The following is a 14,956-nucleotide window of genomic DNA, read 5'->3' as shown; positions in this document are numbered from 1 at the left end:
CGAAAATGTTATTTATTTGAAAGAGAAGTTGCTCAAGGATCACTGTTTGAGGGCCTTTTGGATGAGGCATTTCAATCAAGATCCTTTGGAGAACTTTTTTGGCTCTATTCGAAGCCACGGCGTACGAAATATAAATCCGACGTGTGCTGGCTTCGAAATTGCCTTTGCTGCTGTGCTGATTAATAATCTATCCAGCCACTCCAAAGGGTCCAATTGTGAAGCAGATTCTGCCAAAAATATGTTGTTCAACTCCTTAAAAAAAATCTTTTTTAGAGCCAAGGTAACCTCAAACAGTGATCCAGTTGAAATTGAATATGATGAAATAATAAACGACCATATCTTGATTGGCATACAAAAAAAAAAGGCGGATGATAAAATTTTCGATGTTTTAAAATATGTTACTGGGTATGTAATAAAAAAAGCTAGGACGAATGTGTTCAAAAATTGTAAAGTTTGTATGAATAATCTATACAGCAATGACCATAATAATTTTGAATTTATAAAAAGTAAAGAAAGAATTAAAGGCAAACATGTTCTTACATATCCAGCCATAAAAGCTGTAGAGATGTTTTCTAACATTCAGGATGTAGTTACGTATATATTAAAAAAAAAAAGTAACATGTATAACATAAAAAATTATATCAAAACATTAATACTTGTCCAGTGCAATTTCGATTTTATAACAATATGTAAACAACATGGTACTCAATTGTCTGATTATATAATAGATGTATCTTGCAACTTATTCCTTTATAGCTGGTGTAAAAATACTAATCGCATTTTAAGTGGCGCGAAGAAGGATTTCAATGAAGATGATTATATCCAAAATTGTGCCTTACAATATTATAATAAAAGAAAAAAATGAATCATTTATATTTTATTTTCTATACCATACTGCTTTGACACATGTTTAACTCTTTCAGCTATGTTAGTTATAACAAGATACAAGTTAATTAATTATTATACATTTAGTATATTAAAATATATTAATATCTTGTAATTTAACTAACAATGAAAGAGTTAAACTTGTGTCAAAATATTCCCTGATTTTTTTAAATACAATGGGCAAGAGGCTATACCTATAGATATTGACAGTGATAGCTATAGGTATATATACGAGAAAATTAGTTCGTACATCAATCGCTTGGAGCGCTGACTTCCATACTACGCCTAATTCTTGGGAGCGATAACTCTATACCCTAATATAATCCTACTCTATGCTCTGGAGTCTGGACCTCCCGTGCCGTGGAAATTGAAAAAATAAATATCTGCGGTTGAGAAATACGATAAAGTATGAAAAGCAAAAACTAAAAGCATACATAGCTAGTTTAAATAAAACACAACGTAAAAATTGAAAAACTAAAATATGTCGAAGAGTGATGTGCTTTATATGAGGAGGGATAAAACTATATCTTTAGTAAGTAACTTTTTTGTTTCAATAACTCTCATTACTTTGTTTACTGTCCGCTTGTTTTTTTGCTTAGAAGTTAATGATAATTTGATACTTAGTATGTTAGTCTGGAATGGATTCTATTCTAAGTTAGAGTCACTTTAAGGCATCATACCATCGTTTTTTAGGTATGCCCACATTTGTTTTGCTTTGTGGTCCTGTCCATTTTGTTACCGTTTTATGCACCTCTTACCATATAACTGCCTGGTTATGTACTAAGAAAATTATAGAAGGTATGGGCATAGACATTACAAGCAAAACACGGGTAATGGACTCCCTAGAACATATCTTAAGTTTATTATTGCATTGCAAGTAAGCCCTTGACTGCAATCTCACCTTGTAAGTGATGATACAGTCTGTGGAGGGCTAACTTGGGTATGGCAGTTGTTTATTGAACTCATGTCCCTTATCGGTTTCTACACAGCATCTTACAGGAATGCTAGATCACTTGGTGGCACTGCTTTGACAGTTGGTTAGTAACTAGCCACGGCTGTAGCCTCAACAGACTAGACCGGTAACCAAATTATTTTCCCAAATTATTTTATAATTCCCAAATTGCCTCTACCGAGAAACATACCTAGGACTTCCTCTTATAAGACCACAGCAGTCACCACTTCACCAGAGAGGTTGTCAATAGTTGTTTAGATGTTATGGCTGTAATGACCTAACTACAGGCATATTAGATACTAGCTGACGCCCGCGACTTCGTCCGCGTGGATTTAGGTTTTTCGAAATCCCGTGGGAACTCTTTGGTTTTCCGGGATAAAAAGTAGCCTATGTGCTAATCCAGGATATTATCTATCTCCATTCCGAATTTCAGCCAAATCCGTCCAGTAGTTTTTGCGTGAAGGAGTAACAAACATACACACACACACACACACACACACATACAAACTTTCGCCTTTATAATATTAGTGTGAAATGTGATAGTGTGATGACATAATTGAAAAGGCTCCTGCGGTAGTGGAGTAGTGCAGGATGACAGTTGTCACTAGCTGATGAATATCTAATATGAATATCTCGCGTCACGCCATCACACCCAGTGTTAAGTTATGTGTTAGGCCTATAGTCAACTTTTCACTTGTATTTTTCAGTCTGAATCGGGAGGTGAAGAGAATGACAATGACATCTGGGATGATTGCAAGCTGAACAATGCATATGACAAGGCTCTGAGCATGGCCAATATTGAAGTTGCCAAGCGACTTGCGATGTCCACTAATACAGAGGCTAATGGTATGCTTTTATTTTTCTTCTACTTGTGGGTTTGGTGGCTTCTTTAAGTCTCATATCTCCTACGGGTATCATGCAATGAGGTTCTGTTATTTTTACCTGACTATGGCAAAGCCAAAAGAAAGGGTTATGATTTTAGCAGTCTATGTATGTTTGTTTATACTCGGATTCTGTGTGTACCACCGTAGCGCCTAAACTACTGAGCTGATTTTGATGAATGAGTTTGGTGACATAGGCTCCTTTTTATACAAAAAAATCGACCTGACAGATGTCTCATCCCATATATACATATTAAAAAAACTAAGGACTAGTTATTGGACCGTAAATTAGATTTAGAAATCCATACTAATATTATAAATGTGAAAATCTGTCTGTCTGTCTGCTACCTTTTCACGGATCAACAGTTTAACCAATTCTGAGGTACAGAGTTAGCTTATATCCGGGGGATGGACATAGGCTACTACAAAGAGTTCCCATTGGATTCCTAAAGACCCATCAGCTTAACCGATTTGTATGAAATTTGGTACTGAGGTAGCTTGCATCCCTGTAATTGACATAGGTAACTTTTATCCCAGAAAATCAAACAGTTCCCATGGGATCTTAAAAACCTAAATCCACGCGGACGAAGTCGCGGCCATCCTTTAGTTAATCATAAGTAGAAGTTTAAGCTAGAATAATATTACTTACTAATGTATTGATGGTAGTAGCAATAAAGCTGCCATTATATAATGGTGCTTTATGGCAGGGAAAAAAACCATAAGATGTAATTTCCAGATTCTACACCCAAGAATCCTATCCCAAATGTTACTCCAGCTAAAACTAAGAAGAAAAACAAGAATAAATGGAAGGCAGGTATGAACTGCCGCGCTGTGTATGAGGAAGATGGGATTGAGTATGAGGCAATCGTCACGCGAATTATCAATGACAAAGAGTGTGTTGTACGTTTCTTGGGTAAGTTGGTGTATTGGTCTCTTGTTGGGATTTTTGCAGAACATGGACCTAATAACACTTATATTTACAATAAAAAAATTTTGTAAGACAATCTATTCTTCGCTTGCTTAAACGCGGTCTCCACTCAAGGACTTTCCGGCTCCAACGGCCATTGACGACAGGCATAGCCTGGCCCACTGCCACTTCAGCTTGCTAATAGTTTGGGCTATGTCAGTGACCTTGGTTCTTCTGCGGATCTCCTCGTTTCGGATCTTATCCCTCAGGGAAACTCCTAACTACCAAGCGTAGTGTGGGACGCCCTCCAGCACGATGGACCGACGATATAAAGCGGCTGGCGGGAAATGGATGAATGAGGAAGGCTGAGGACCGGGTGTAGTGGCGCTCTTTAGGGAAGGCCTATGTCCAGCTGTGGATGTCCACAGGCTGATGATGATGATGATGAATCTATTCTTAGTTACAAGAAAATTGGTGATCTTACATAATAGGCTAACTAGACACAGTAACAGGCTTGCGACTCCTACGCCTCAGGAAGGTCCAAAAATCATTTGTGGGAATGGTTCTTTTATAACAAAATTCCCCAATTAATTAACCTTTACACAAGTTTGAAAAACCTATTAAAATTATCCTCCTGAAAAAAGCATATTATATACAATCGATGTAAGAATGATCGATAAAAGAATGTGGATTTGACCTGCAACTTGTTGTAGCAGTGCGCAGGACTTCAATTACTTTTATACATGGCATAAAATTGTATATCAAATCTTGGAAAAGAGCGACCGCCGAGTTTCTTGCTGATTCTTCTCTGTAGGAAAGACATTCCAAAGATGAAAGAAGAAAGAGAAGACATGTAGATGCACTTGACGATTCAAAAGTACTTGTAAAAATATTTTCAATTTTTATGTGTGATTTATTTAATAGTAGATGTAAAAGATGACTTTTCTAATCTTTTATATTTCTGGTACTTTCAGGCTATGAAAACTCCGAGATAATGCCAATAAGCTCCCTGAAACAGTCGCTCGGTAAAAAACAAAGGAACAAACAGATTGCGGAAGCGTTAGCTGATGGCGACTTTAGCGTTCACTCAAACACTGCCGAGGAGATGGACTGCAGCGACAGACAGACCCCTGAAGTCAAAGGTAATGTGCTTTTAACCTTAGGAACTAAATATTACAATGGATTATATTGGTCTTACTTAAGGGAACGCCACGCTCGACCGAAATTAGTGGCGCACGTCGGTAATCTGTTTGCTATTTCACTTAAGGTGCATAACACGGGTCTGCCCGCAAAATTCAAATTTAATTTGGTTTTCAGCAATTTGTAAACTAATACGACAAAGTAGGCTTATGGCATTCCTATTCCGTATCCAATGGCAGTATCATCTTCACAAGATTACATAAAAATCTTTACTTGAAAGTGTTCAGTTTAGGAAATTAGTCAATATAATATGTTTGACATGAGTTACTCACAAATTAGTTGATTCTATAACTAATTTCTTAAACTGGACCCTTTCAAGTAAAAAGGGTCCAATTTAAGAAGTTGGGGTAACTTCTCTTTTTTTCTAAAGAATATTAGCCATTCTAATCATGACTAATATTCCCCTTTCCCCTCCAACTAAGCGTCAGGCTTGTGCTAGGAGTGGGTACGACAATAGTGCAACGGGTGGGGTTTGAACCGCCGACCTTCCGGATTTCAGCCCGCTCCTTTAACCGTTGAGCTATTGAGGCTTAAAGTTTCAGAGAATTAAAGTTTTTCTTTCTTTCCTTCCTAAGCTCTAACATCACGTAAGTCTTTTTCGGTTCCGTATCCAAAGGGTGCCAACGAGACCCTATTACTAAGTCTTCGCTGTCCGTCCGTCCGTCTGTCTGTCAGCGGGTTATATCTCGTGAATAAGTAGAGTTGAAATTTTTACAGAATGTGTATTTCTATTGCCGCTATAAGAACAAATAATAAAAATGTAAAATAATTGTATCTTGCATGATGGTACGGAACCCTTCATTTACGAGTCCGTCTCGCACTTGACCGATTTTTTGTCATTTTGATGCCGTTCGCTAGAGAATCGAGAGACGCGACGTATCGGCCAATCAAAAACAAGAAAACGTCCAATAGACACTATTAAAGAAAAAATGAGTATCAGCGCGGTTTGCATCAAACGATCCAAAACTATGGAAACAACATGTAAGTCAGTTTATTTCCATAGTTTTAACCTATCCGTATGCTTAGTATGAGACTTTACATCTCGCCAACGTTGATAAGATTCGAGTGTCGAAACATAATAACGTCAGAGTAAAATGGGCCTGATATTCCTTTATTTAAAGTCAAAAATTCAGTACCACTGGTTTTAATTTCAGTTACACTGGCTATAAACTTTTTGAAAAAAAAAAAACAATGTGACTGCTGTATTTTCAAATGAAAAAAAAAACAAACTATAACAATTATGTCATGTAATTTATTACTCCAGGCTGTAGAAATGCAGTGAAAATTGCAATTGGGTCTTTAAGAGGGCTCTCTCCGTCACTTGTTTCATACAATCGTAGTACCAATTTCATTTGAATATTAAGCAACCAAAGTCCATGAAATTTGCAGACATATTCTAGAAACTAATATCTATAGAATCTATAGAAACTAATGTCTGTGGTTTTCCAGATTTCTGTTAAAATATTCGGTTTCAAAGTTACGCGATCTTAAAAATTTTCATACAAATCTTTGAGCCCCTGTAATTTTAAAACTACATATTTTTAGAAAATTCTAAAACACCACAGGCACAGATATTAGTTTCTTCTAGAATATGTCTGCAAAATTTCATGGACTTTGGTTGCTTAATATTCAAATGAAATTGGAACTACGATTGTATGAAACGAGTGACGGAGAGAGCCCTGTTAAAAACTTTTTAAATTACTTGTTGAATCCATTTTGCTCTGACGTTATTGTGTTTCGAGTTTCGACGCTCGAATTCTATCAACGTTAGTAAGGTGTAAAAACTCATGCTAGGCACATTCTAAAGTTGCTAATTCTGATTTACGTGGTGTTAAAACTTGTCCCCCATGTCCAACATGTCCACTATAAAGTACATCTGCACATTTTCAGCATCTTCGAAGAAAAAGAAGTCAAAGAAAAATACTGCAAAGACAACTAATGGGTTCACCCTTCCAGATCTGCCATCTATGCATTTGCCAAGTTTCGCTGAACTCAAAAATGTAAGTATCATCATGATCAACCCATTGCCGGCTCACTACAGAGCACGGCTCTCCTTTCAGAGTGAGAAAGGTTTTGGCCATAGTCTACCACGCTGGCCATGTGCGGATTGGCAGACTTCACTATAATTTGTCGTTCGTCTGGTGGGAGGCTTCAGCCGTAGCTAGTTACCACCCTACCGGCAAAACCGTGCCGCCAAGCGATTTAACGTTCGGGTACGATGCTGTGTAGAAACCGATCAGGGGTAGTGGTTTAATGAAACTGATATACCCCTTCCAAGTTACCCCGCTTCCATATTAGACTGCATCATCACTTACCATCAGGTGAGATCGCAGTCAAGGGCTAACTTGTATCAGAATAAAAAAAAAAAAAAAAAAAATTGGTAGGTATAGCTTAGTAAAGGTATAGGATGTCCACCTGATTGGAGATCGGGGGTTCGATCCCGGGCTTGCACCTCTAACTTTTCGGAGTTAAGAACATTTTTAAGTAATTAAGTCACTTGCTTCAAAGGTGAAGGAAAACATTTTGAGGAAACCTGCATGCCTGAGAGTTCTCCATAATGTTCTCAAAGGGATGCGAATGTATTGTATAATGCGTTCGAACTGACAAAGGGCAAAGGGTAAAACCTTTCGTCCTGTTGTGACATCTATTCTTACCTAGAAATATATTAAGACTTAATATATTTTTAAGTAGCTAATGCCCGCGACTTCGTCTGCGTGGCCTTTTTTTATAAAAATCCCGTGGGAACTTCGATTATTCCGGGATAAAAAGTAGCCAATGTCTGGGTCTTTAACAATACCCACGCAAAAACCACGTTGATCTTTTAATCCAATAAACCATCAATCAAACACACTTTCGCATTTATAATATGGATTGTGATATACATATTTTCAGGCAGACAGTCACACGTTCGCATTTATAATATTAGTTATATTATTTTGTGTAGTATAAGTAAAATAATATCTTCATTCTTCATATTTTTTTTAGTTAGCAGCAATCGATATGCCCATACCGCCCCCGCCTCCCATGACTATGCCGCGCCAAGAGGCTGACGGCGAGGATCAGGCTATGTCCTCGATGCTACTCAGCTGGTACATGAGCGGGTATTACACTGGTCTCTATCAAGGCATGAAACGGTAAGAAATAACATTTCTGACAATATACCCATCAAGCTTTGTCCTCGATGTCACTCAGACAGTACATGAGCTGGTACTATCAAGGCATGAAATGATATAAAAGAATACTTCTGACATATCCATCAGGAGGTGTCCTCGATGTTACTCAGCTGGCCTCTATCAAGGTATGAAACGGTAAGAAGTAACACTTGTGACATATACCCATCAAGCTTTGTCCTTGATGTCACTCAGCTGGTACGTGAGCGGGTACACAGGCATCAAGGCATGAAACGGTAAGACATAGCTCTTCTGACATAATGTACTCTGATATTACACTGACCACGGTCAAGGCATGAAACAGTAAGAAATAACACTTCTCACATATACCGATCCCGCCCCACCTTCCCTGGGTCTGTCGCGCCAGGAGTTTGAAAGCGAGTATTTTTTGTTGTCGATATTACTTAACTGGTACAAGAGCGGGCATTATACTGGCCTCAATCAAGGCATGAAACGGTAAGAAAGCTGACATAATATACATATTAGATGGTGTTCCCGATGTTAGCTAGTGCAGGAGCAGATATTACACTGGCCACTATCAACACATGAAACGGTAAGAAATTAACACTTCTGACTTATACCCAACCGGTTCCCTTACCCTGAGCCTGTCAAGTTTTTCAAAAATTCTGCAAGTATCTGTTTTACAGAGATAAAAAGAAGCCCTTGACCGTCTCCAGGACACCAACTATATCTCAACCAAATAGATGATATCTGCGACTTGGTTCACGTGGATTTAGCTTTTCAAAAATCCCGTGGGACTTTTTCTTTTTCCATTTAAAAAAGTAGGTAGCCTACGTCCATTCCCTAGGAAACTAACCCTGTAAAAAATCGGTTAAACGGATGGGCCGTGAAAACTTAATAGACAGACAGGCATGGACACTATCGTATTTATAATATTAGAATGAATTAACCGCGAGCGCGACGGTCCCTAGTGTTTGTTTAGTGCTATAGCACTGAACAAGGCGTGCGCGGCGGCGGTGTTATTTATAGTTTGCAAATAAAAAGCTTCCAAAACTCTCACAATGATTTCATTATGAGTCTTTTAACTTTTTTTTTTTTCTTTTCAGTGCTCGGGAAGGGAAAAGATCATCAATGAACTAAAACTATGTGTTGCAAACTTTTGACTGATGTTTCCCTAATTTTTTTCGTAACTAACTACAGTCCGACAAGGCTCTTTTGGCGCGTGGCCAAAATCGGAACTAAAGCCGCCATCTTGAGAAGTGCACTTGTTGATAGTTCGCTGCGTCGGCATAAAGCTACAACAGCGCCCTCACTCAAGTGCCAAAAGAGCTTTGTCGGACTGTAGTAGTAGTGAAAAATATAATGAAGAATTAAAAGATTGTAAAGTTTTCAATAAAATTTTATTTTGTAATTTCATTCACGTAACATAAACTAAATAATAATAAAAATAGAAAATGCTGTGTTACCGTTTAAAAATAAATTAAAATAAAATTATGCCTCCGAAATTATTATTACAATAATCTGTCAAACTATGTACAAAATATACATTTTGATAATATGAGTCGTTTTTTTTATTGGTCCGCAATCATTATATTATGACGTAAAGGTGCATTTACATATTTCCGCGAGATACGAAACGTTTGTTTACATTTCACACAGACCGTTTCACTTGTCCCCTGCTATCATGTTGGCACCATTTGCAAAGCACACAATAATGAACCCTAAGTACTAAAGTATAAAGCAAACAAAGCAATGGTGCCAACATGTCGGCAGGTGACAAGAATTAGGTCAAGAGTCAGAGAACGGTCTGACATTCGTCTCTGATCTCGTCTCACTCTCGCGCAGTGGCGAGATTATGTGTGACCATAGACATACGAATTTTCCATCGAATTTTCGCTTTGTGTGACATACCAATTACATTATAATGTCGTGTGACGAGATTATAATCTATCCATAGAGTATCCATAGAGTATAGACAAGGCGAGGGCGAATATGTAAATGCACGGTAACAATTCATTTTAGTTACTAAAATTTTATGAAGACGAGAGAGAAAAAAAAAAAAAAATTATGAATAAAACTCGATTTTTTTTTATTGGTGGGTTTGTTTTACGAAATACGAGTAGTTTTGTCGATATCACATAAAATTTATTGTAAGTAATTACTAAACAAACTCATACTTTTATGGCCTTATTCTGTATATTGAGAAAAGATTGAGAATAGATATTAAATAGCGCGGCGTGCGCTTGTATTTAGTTCCATAAACATGGAGTAACGGAACGCTAGCAAAAATGTATTATTGAATGACAAACTTATGACAAAATGAATTTTATTAAATTCTTCTACCAATTAATGTACCTAATCAATAACAGATAAATATTTGGAATAAAAATATATAGGTACTCCCTCATGTTATTAACTATTAATTTTATCAAAAAAGATTAATAAAATACCAAAGTTAAAACTATATTTTAGTTTTTTTCTGATAAATTGTTTTAAAAGAATTTAGAGGAATCATTAAAACATTTATTTATTGCATATAACTATACTTATTCCTACTTAAACAATAGATCATGGCAAAGTATAACTTACCTATATATTAATAGAAAATAATTAGAAACAATATTTACATTAAATACCACAATTTACATATAAAATTATTCGATATAATTAATTCTTAAGGTTGTTCCACACCATACTTTTATGACTCGCCTATACAAAAATGCGTACGCTACTTTTAATCGCTAAAACGCGCGGTTTAGCAATCAAAAGTTTTGTGTTATATGTTAATAGTTAGACACGCAACGGTATATTATTATGCTTAAGAGGGGTCTCTCCGTCACTCACTTCATACAAACGTAGTTCCAATTTCATTTGAATATTAAGCAACCAAATTCCATGAAATTTTGCAGACATATTCTAGAAACTAATATCTATGTCTGTGGTTTTCCAGATTTCTGTTAATATATTCGGTTTCAGTGTTACGCGGTCTTAAAAATTCACATACAAATCCTTGAGCCCCTGTAATTTTAAAACTACACATTTTTAGAAAAATCTAAAACACCACAGACACAGATATTAGTTTCTAAAATATGCAAAATTTCATGGACTTTGGTTGTTTAATATTCAAATGAAATTGGAACTACGATTGTATGGAGCAAGTGACGGAGAGAGCCCTGTTAAGTGCTTTTGGCAGGTAAAATGTATACACCTATAAAGTCAGTAGCTGCCTACCGACTGAGTTTATAGACTTCTTGATACGGCTTAAAAGACGATTCAAAACTTAACTAAGTATTGCTCGAAGGCTGAGATAAAGCGTAGTTCAGCTTTGCTTAGGACTTAAGACAGGTAAAACAAGACAGATTTATGTCTCACATCGTTTAAGTCTATACCAAGTCAAAGTGAGTTCTGCCGATAAACCTAAGTTTCCAGTTGACACATATTTTATTAGTATTTTGTGAAAAGGAGTGTTATTTTAATTTTCTCTGTATGTTTCTACCAATTAAGTTGTCACTATTTTGAATCTTTAGATCGATAAAAATGCGTTTGCGTTTCAGACTTTATTAGTCAGAATAACCTTAAGGTGCAGATCCTAATGTATGGTGTAGTAACTCCACATTGCCCTGCACTACAAGTACACAATCCCCGTATGTAGTACGGCCGTATTCACAATCATTACTATGAGGTCTCAAAGTGCGCTCGAACGCATAGTGTAGGTTCCACCAATCAGATCATTGTAAATTGACGTGATACAGTCATCTGATTGGTGGAACGGACACTGTGCGTTCGAGCGCACTATGAGACCTCATAGTAACGTTTGTGAATACGGGTGTTAGTGATACGGTAGCTATGACCTATTGTGGCTCTCTGGCACACTTTATAAGACTTGTTCAGACGAGCGTGCTGAGTTCGTGCGTGTCGTGCGTGCTGAGGTCGATGGTCGCGGCCGGCACGCCCGGTGTGACGGCGCCCTCACCCGGCGGCGTACTCGTTGGGGGCCTGGGAATTAAAAAATACATAAGTATTATTTTATAAAATTCGGTCAAGGGCGAGTTGGACTCGCACACGAAAGGTTCCGTAGTATGCATCGTTCATGAAATACCTAACCTTGGATATTTTTTTATTTTTCTGGCGTTCTTTTGATTTTTTTTATTGTTTACTAGGGGATGCTCGCGGCTTCGCCCGCGTGGATTTCGATTTTTTTTAATCCCGTAGAACTCTTTGATTTTCCGGGATAAAAAGTAGCCTATGTCCTTCCCCGGGATGTATCCTACGTGTGTACCAAACATTAAAATCGGTTCAGCGGTTGGGCCGTGAAAACGTAGCAAACAGACACTTTCGCATTTATAATATTAGTATGGATTGTTATATAGCGGCAGTAGAAATGCTTGTTCTGTGAAAATTTCAACTCTACCTATAACGGTCTCTCGGTTCACGAGATAAAGCCCACTGATAGATGATCATTTTACAGCCACCAGGATCTAAACTTCATAGTCGCTGATCGTTCCTCCCTGTGTTAAGGACGATTCGCAGAGAAGCTTTCAATACGGTGTACCTTCAAATATATAAGTACTACTAGAGGATGCCCGCGACTTTGGCCGCATGGATTTAGGTTTTTAAAGATCCCGTAGGAAATGATTGATTTTCCGGGATATAAAAATTGCCTATGTCAATCACAGGGACGCAAGATACCTCGGTACCAAACATACAAATCGGTTAAGCGGATGGGTCTTTAGGACTTCCGTGGGAACGCTTTGATTTTCCGGAATAAAAAGTAGCCTATGTCCGTCCCCGGGATATAAGCTAACCCTGTACCAAATTTCGTCAGAATCGGTTAAACTTTTGGGCCGTGAAAAGGTAGCAGACAGACAGACACACTTTCGCATTTATAATATTAGTATGGATAGGTATTTCAGTTACGAAGTCGATAACCATAATGGAGATTGCAATAAAAAATCGATTATGCGGTTTTGATAGGCGACATAACTACATAAGTACCTACCTATAACTGGTTATGTGGCAAAGTGTAAAATGAAACCTGCATAAGATCATGTTTCGCAATATCAAAAATAAAAGGTAATCGCGGATAAATATAGAGTGAAAGACTGAATCTTATATTGCATGACTACTAAGTAAACGGAACGCTTTTGACTAAGTCAGTCTTGTAATCTTGTATGTCTGCCATACATGACCGTTTTGCTGGAGCGCTGAAGTGGCTGTAAACTGCTTTTTCTAACCAATGCATGGATGATATTATAGTCTCTAGATGCTAGAATAGTGATCCTGCATTGAAAGATGTAGCCTCATTAGATACCCCACTAGATGGGTAGGCAGACGAAATCAAACGAGTTTCCTGTTTCTGGGAGTCGCTTGACATGAGCGAGTGGCACCAAACCGTAAATTGTAGAAGTCCCTTCAAGAAACCTCCCGCAGAAGTTCAGCGTCCATCGCTGCGTCATTTAAGATGACTCAGTAGACGGCACAGTTTAAACTAGTCTTCTAACTCACTAAATCAATAAACTTTTTTTTTTTTTTTTGCTCTCTTGTCTGGCTTTACAAAGATAAGCCAATGTCAAGTTTGTAGCTATTTGTAACAAGTTAGGGAAACTATACAAGTATGGACCCCGTCTGTGCCGGTGCTCGCCGACACACGCACGGCACCTCTTGGGCACCCCTTTAGAGCGCTTTCCAGTCAGTTTTAACAAAAAAAATACTCTAAAAAGGCAGAGCACGCCCGCCAGCTAACACCAACACAGACGAAGTCCCCAATAAACTTTTGACATAGGACTTATATCTCCAAAAATTTGAAGAACACTGTGAGTCTGTGGCCATAAATCCAAAGCCTCACCTGATGATATAGGGCCCGCCTTGCTGCAGCAGCGTGATGGGGTGCGCGTAGGGCGCCGGCATGCTGTGCAGGCTGAGCGCGGTGTTGTTCAGGCGCCCGTTGCCCATTACCACGCCGTTACACGCGCTCATGCTACTCGCGTTCACGTTGTTACTCGTGCTCAGCTCTGGAGAACGGAACGCTTTCACTAAGTTCGTCTTCTCCTTCTGCCACACGAACACGTTGTGGACCATGGCACAGCCGCAGAAGATTATGCCTACTCCTATGAAGACTGAGGTTACGATGGCTGGTGTTGAGTGGAACTGGATGAAGGTGTAGAGGATTATACCTGGAATGAGAAAGATTTCATATTATTTACGAGAAAGTTGACCACACAGCTTAATCCTTAACTGGCGTCGGGGGCTGAAAATCACCCCCACAACGCAATAGTTATATTATTTCTCATCATAGCATTGGTTTATTTATAAAATATGCGAAAGTCTGTCTGCCAGCTTTTTATGGAATTTGGTACTGATAACCATCCGGGAAACTACTCTTTATCCCGGAAAATCAAAAAGAGCTCACGGGATTTTTAAAAACCTTAAACTACGTGAACGGAATGGCGGGCATAATCTACTTGGTACAAATATAGCTTTCATCCTGAGACGTAGACTATTTTTATACCCCAGAAAAATCGAAGAGCTCCTTAGGAATTTTTAAAAATCCAAATCCATGCGGACAAAACCTCGAGTCTCGGATTTCCATCCAATTCCATTCCATCAGCCTGTATGCGTCCACAGCTGGACATAGACCTTTCCAAGAGTGCACCATCAAACACGACCCTCCGCCCGCTCCCCGCCACCTTATGCTATATAACTAGAGGTGTAAAAGTAACGAAAACGAGCGTACCCGTATGCATTCGTTACTATAACAATTAGTACTCGTTACTATCGTATCGTTACTCGTTACTTTTGATACCACGTAAGATGAACGAATCGAGTCGTATTGCGTACGACAGTGTGATGTCGCGGCGTCCGCGTCGCAACATTCCTAATCTGCAGAAAACATACTTAGGTCTACATTACATACAAAGCTGCGTAAGGTGCATTTTCTCACTTTTCCGTATTTTGAACCAGACGTGTGTGTGAAGTTATTCTCAATTTAGTTTGATTTAAT

General features: G+C 38.2%; 2 protein-coding genes across 4 annotated transcripts in view; one reads left to right on the top strand and one right to left on the bottom strand.

Moving 5' to 3' along the window:
* The first annotated feature begins 1,227 nt into the window (after positions 1–1,227).
* Positions 1,228–9,818, top strand: LOC123874388 (survival motor neuron protein). 3 transcript variants are annotated; one of them, XM_045919691.1, is made up of 8 exons: positions 1,228–1,414; positions 2,545–2,683; positions 3,455–3,631; positions 4,600–4,767; positions 5,684–5,806; positions 6,716–6,825; positions 7,811–7,959; positions 9,063–9,818. In XM_045919691.1, exons 1-8 carry the CDS (start codon positions 1,367–1,369, stop codon positions 9,094–9,096), a joined length of 948 nt encoding a protein of 315 aa, XP_045775647.1. In that variant the 5' UTR covers positions 1,228–1,366; the 3' UTR covers positions 9,097–9,818. The 3 variants fall into 3 exon arrangements, with proteins under 3 accessions (XP_045775647.1, XP_045775646.1, XP_045775648.1); XM_045919690.1 differs by having other exon boundaries at positions 1,228–1,417; positions 9,063–9,817; XM_045919692.1 differs by lacking the exon at positions 5,684–5,806 and having other exon boundaries at positions 1,228–1,417; positions 9,063–9,815.
* Positions 9,819–11,694: 1,876 nt separating this feature from the next.
* The window catches only part of LOC123874385, a 39,104-nt gene continuing 35,842 nt past the window's right edge, over positions 11,695–14,956 (bottom strand). The window contains exons 3-4 of the mRNA XM_045919688.1: positions 13,802–14,129; positions 11,695–11,952 (exon numbers count right to left, since the gene is read on the bottom strand). Coding sequence (XP_045775644.1) covers positions 11,844–11,952; positions 13,802–14,129 — 437 coding nt within the window. The 3' untranslated portion in view covers positions 11,695–11,843. The remainder of the gene's footprint in view (positions 11,953–13,801; positions 14,130–14,956) is intronic.

Source organism: Maniola jurtina, chromosome 18 (genome assembly GCF_905333055.1).
Source record: "Maniola jurtina chromosome 18, ilManJurt1.1, whole genome shotgun sequence".
NCBI lineage: Eukaryota > Metazoa > Arthropoda > Insecta > Lepidoptera > Nymphalidae > Maniola > Maniola jurtina.
Note: the sequence above shows the minus strand (reverse complement) of the source record. Positions and strands in the feature narration are given on the sequence as shown.

What these genes read in the sequence shown, in the direction of transcription:
- LOC123874388 (XM_045919690.1), top strand. Translation starts at nt 1,367, where the DNA reads ATGTCGAAGAGTGATGTGCTTTATATGAGGAGGGATAAAACTATATCT. An exon ending in CACTAATACAGAGGCTAATG is followed by an intron (nt 2,684 to 3,454) that starts GTATGCTTTTAT and finishes TGTAATTTCCAG; the next exon opens with ATTCTACACCCAAGAATCCT. An exon ending in CAAAACTATGGAAACAACAT is followed by an intron (nt 5,807 to 6,715) that starts GTAAGTCAGTTT and finishes GCACATTTTCAG; the next exon opens with CATCTTCGAAGAAAAAGAAG.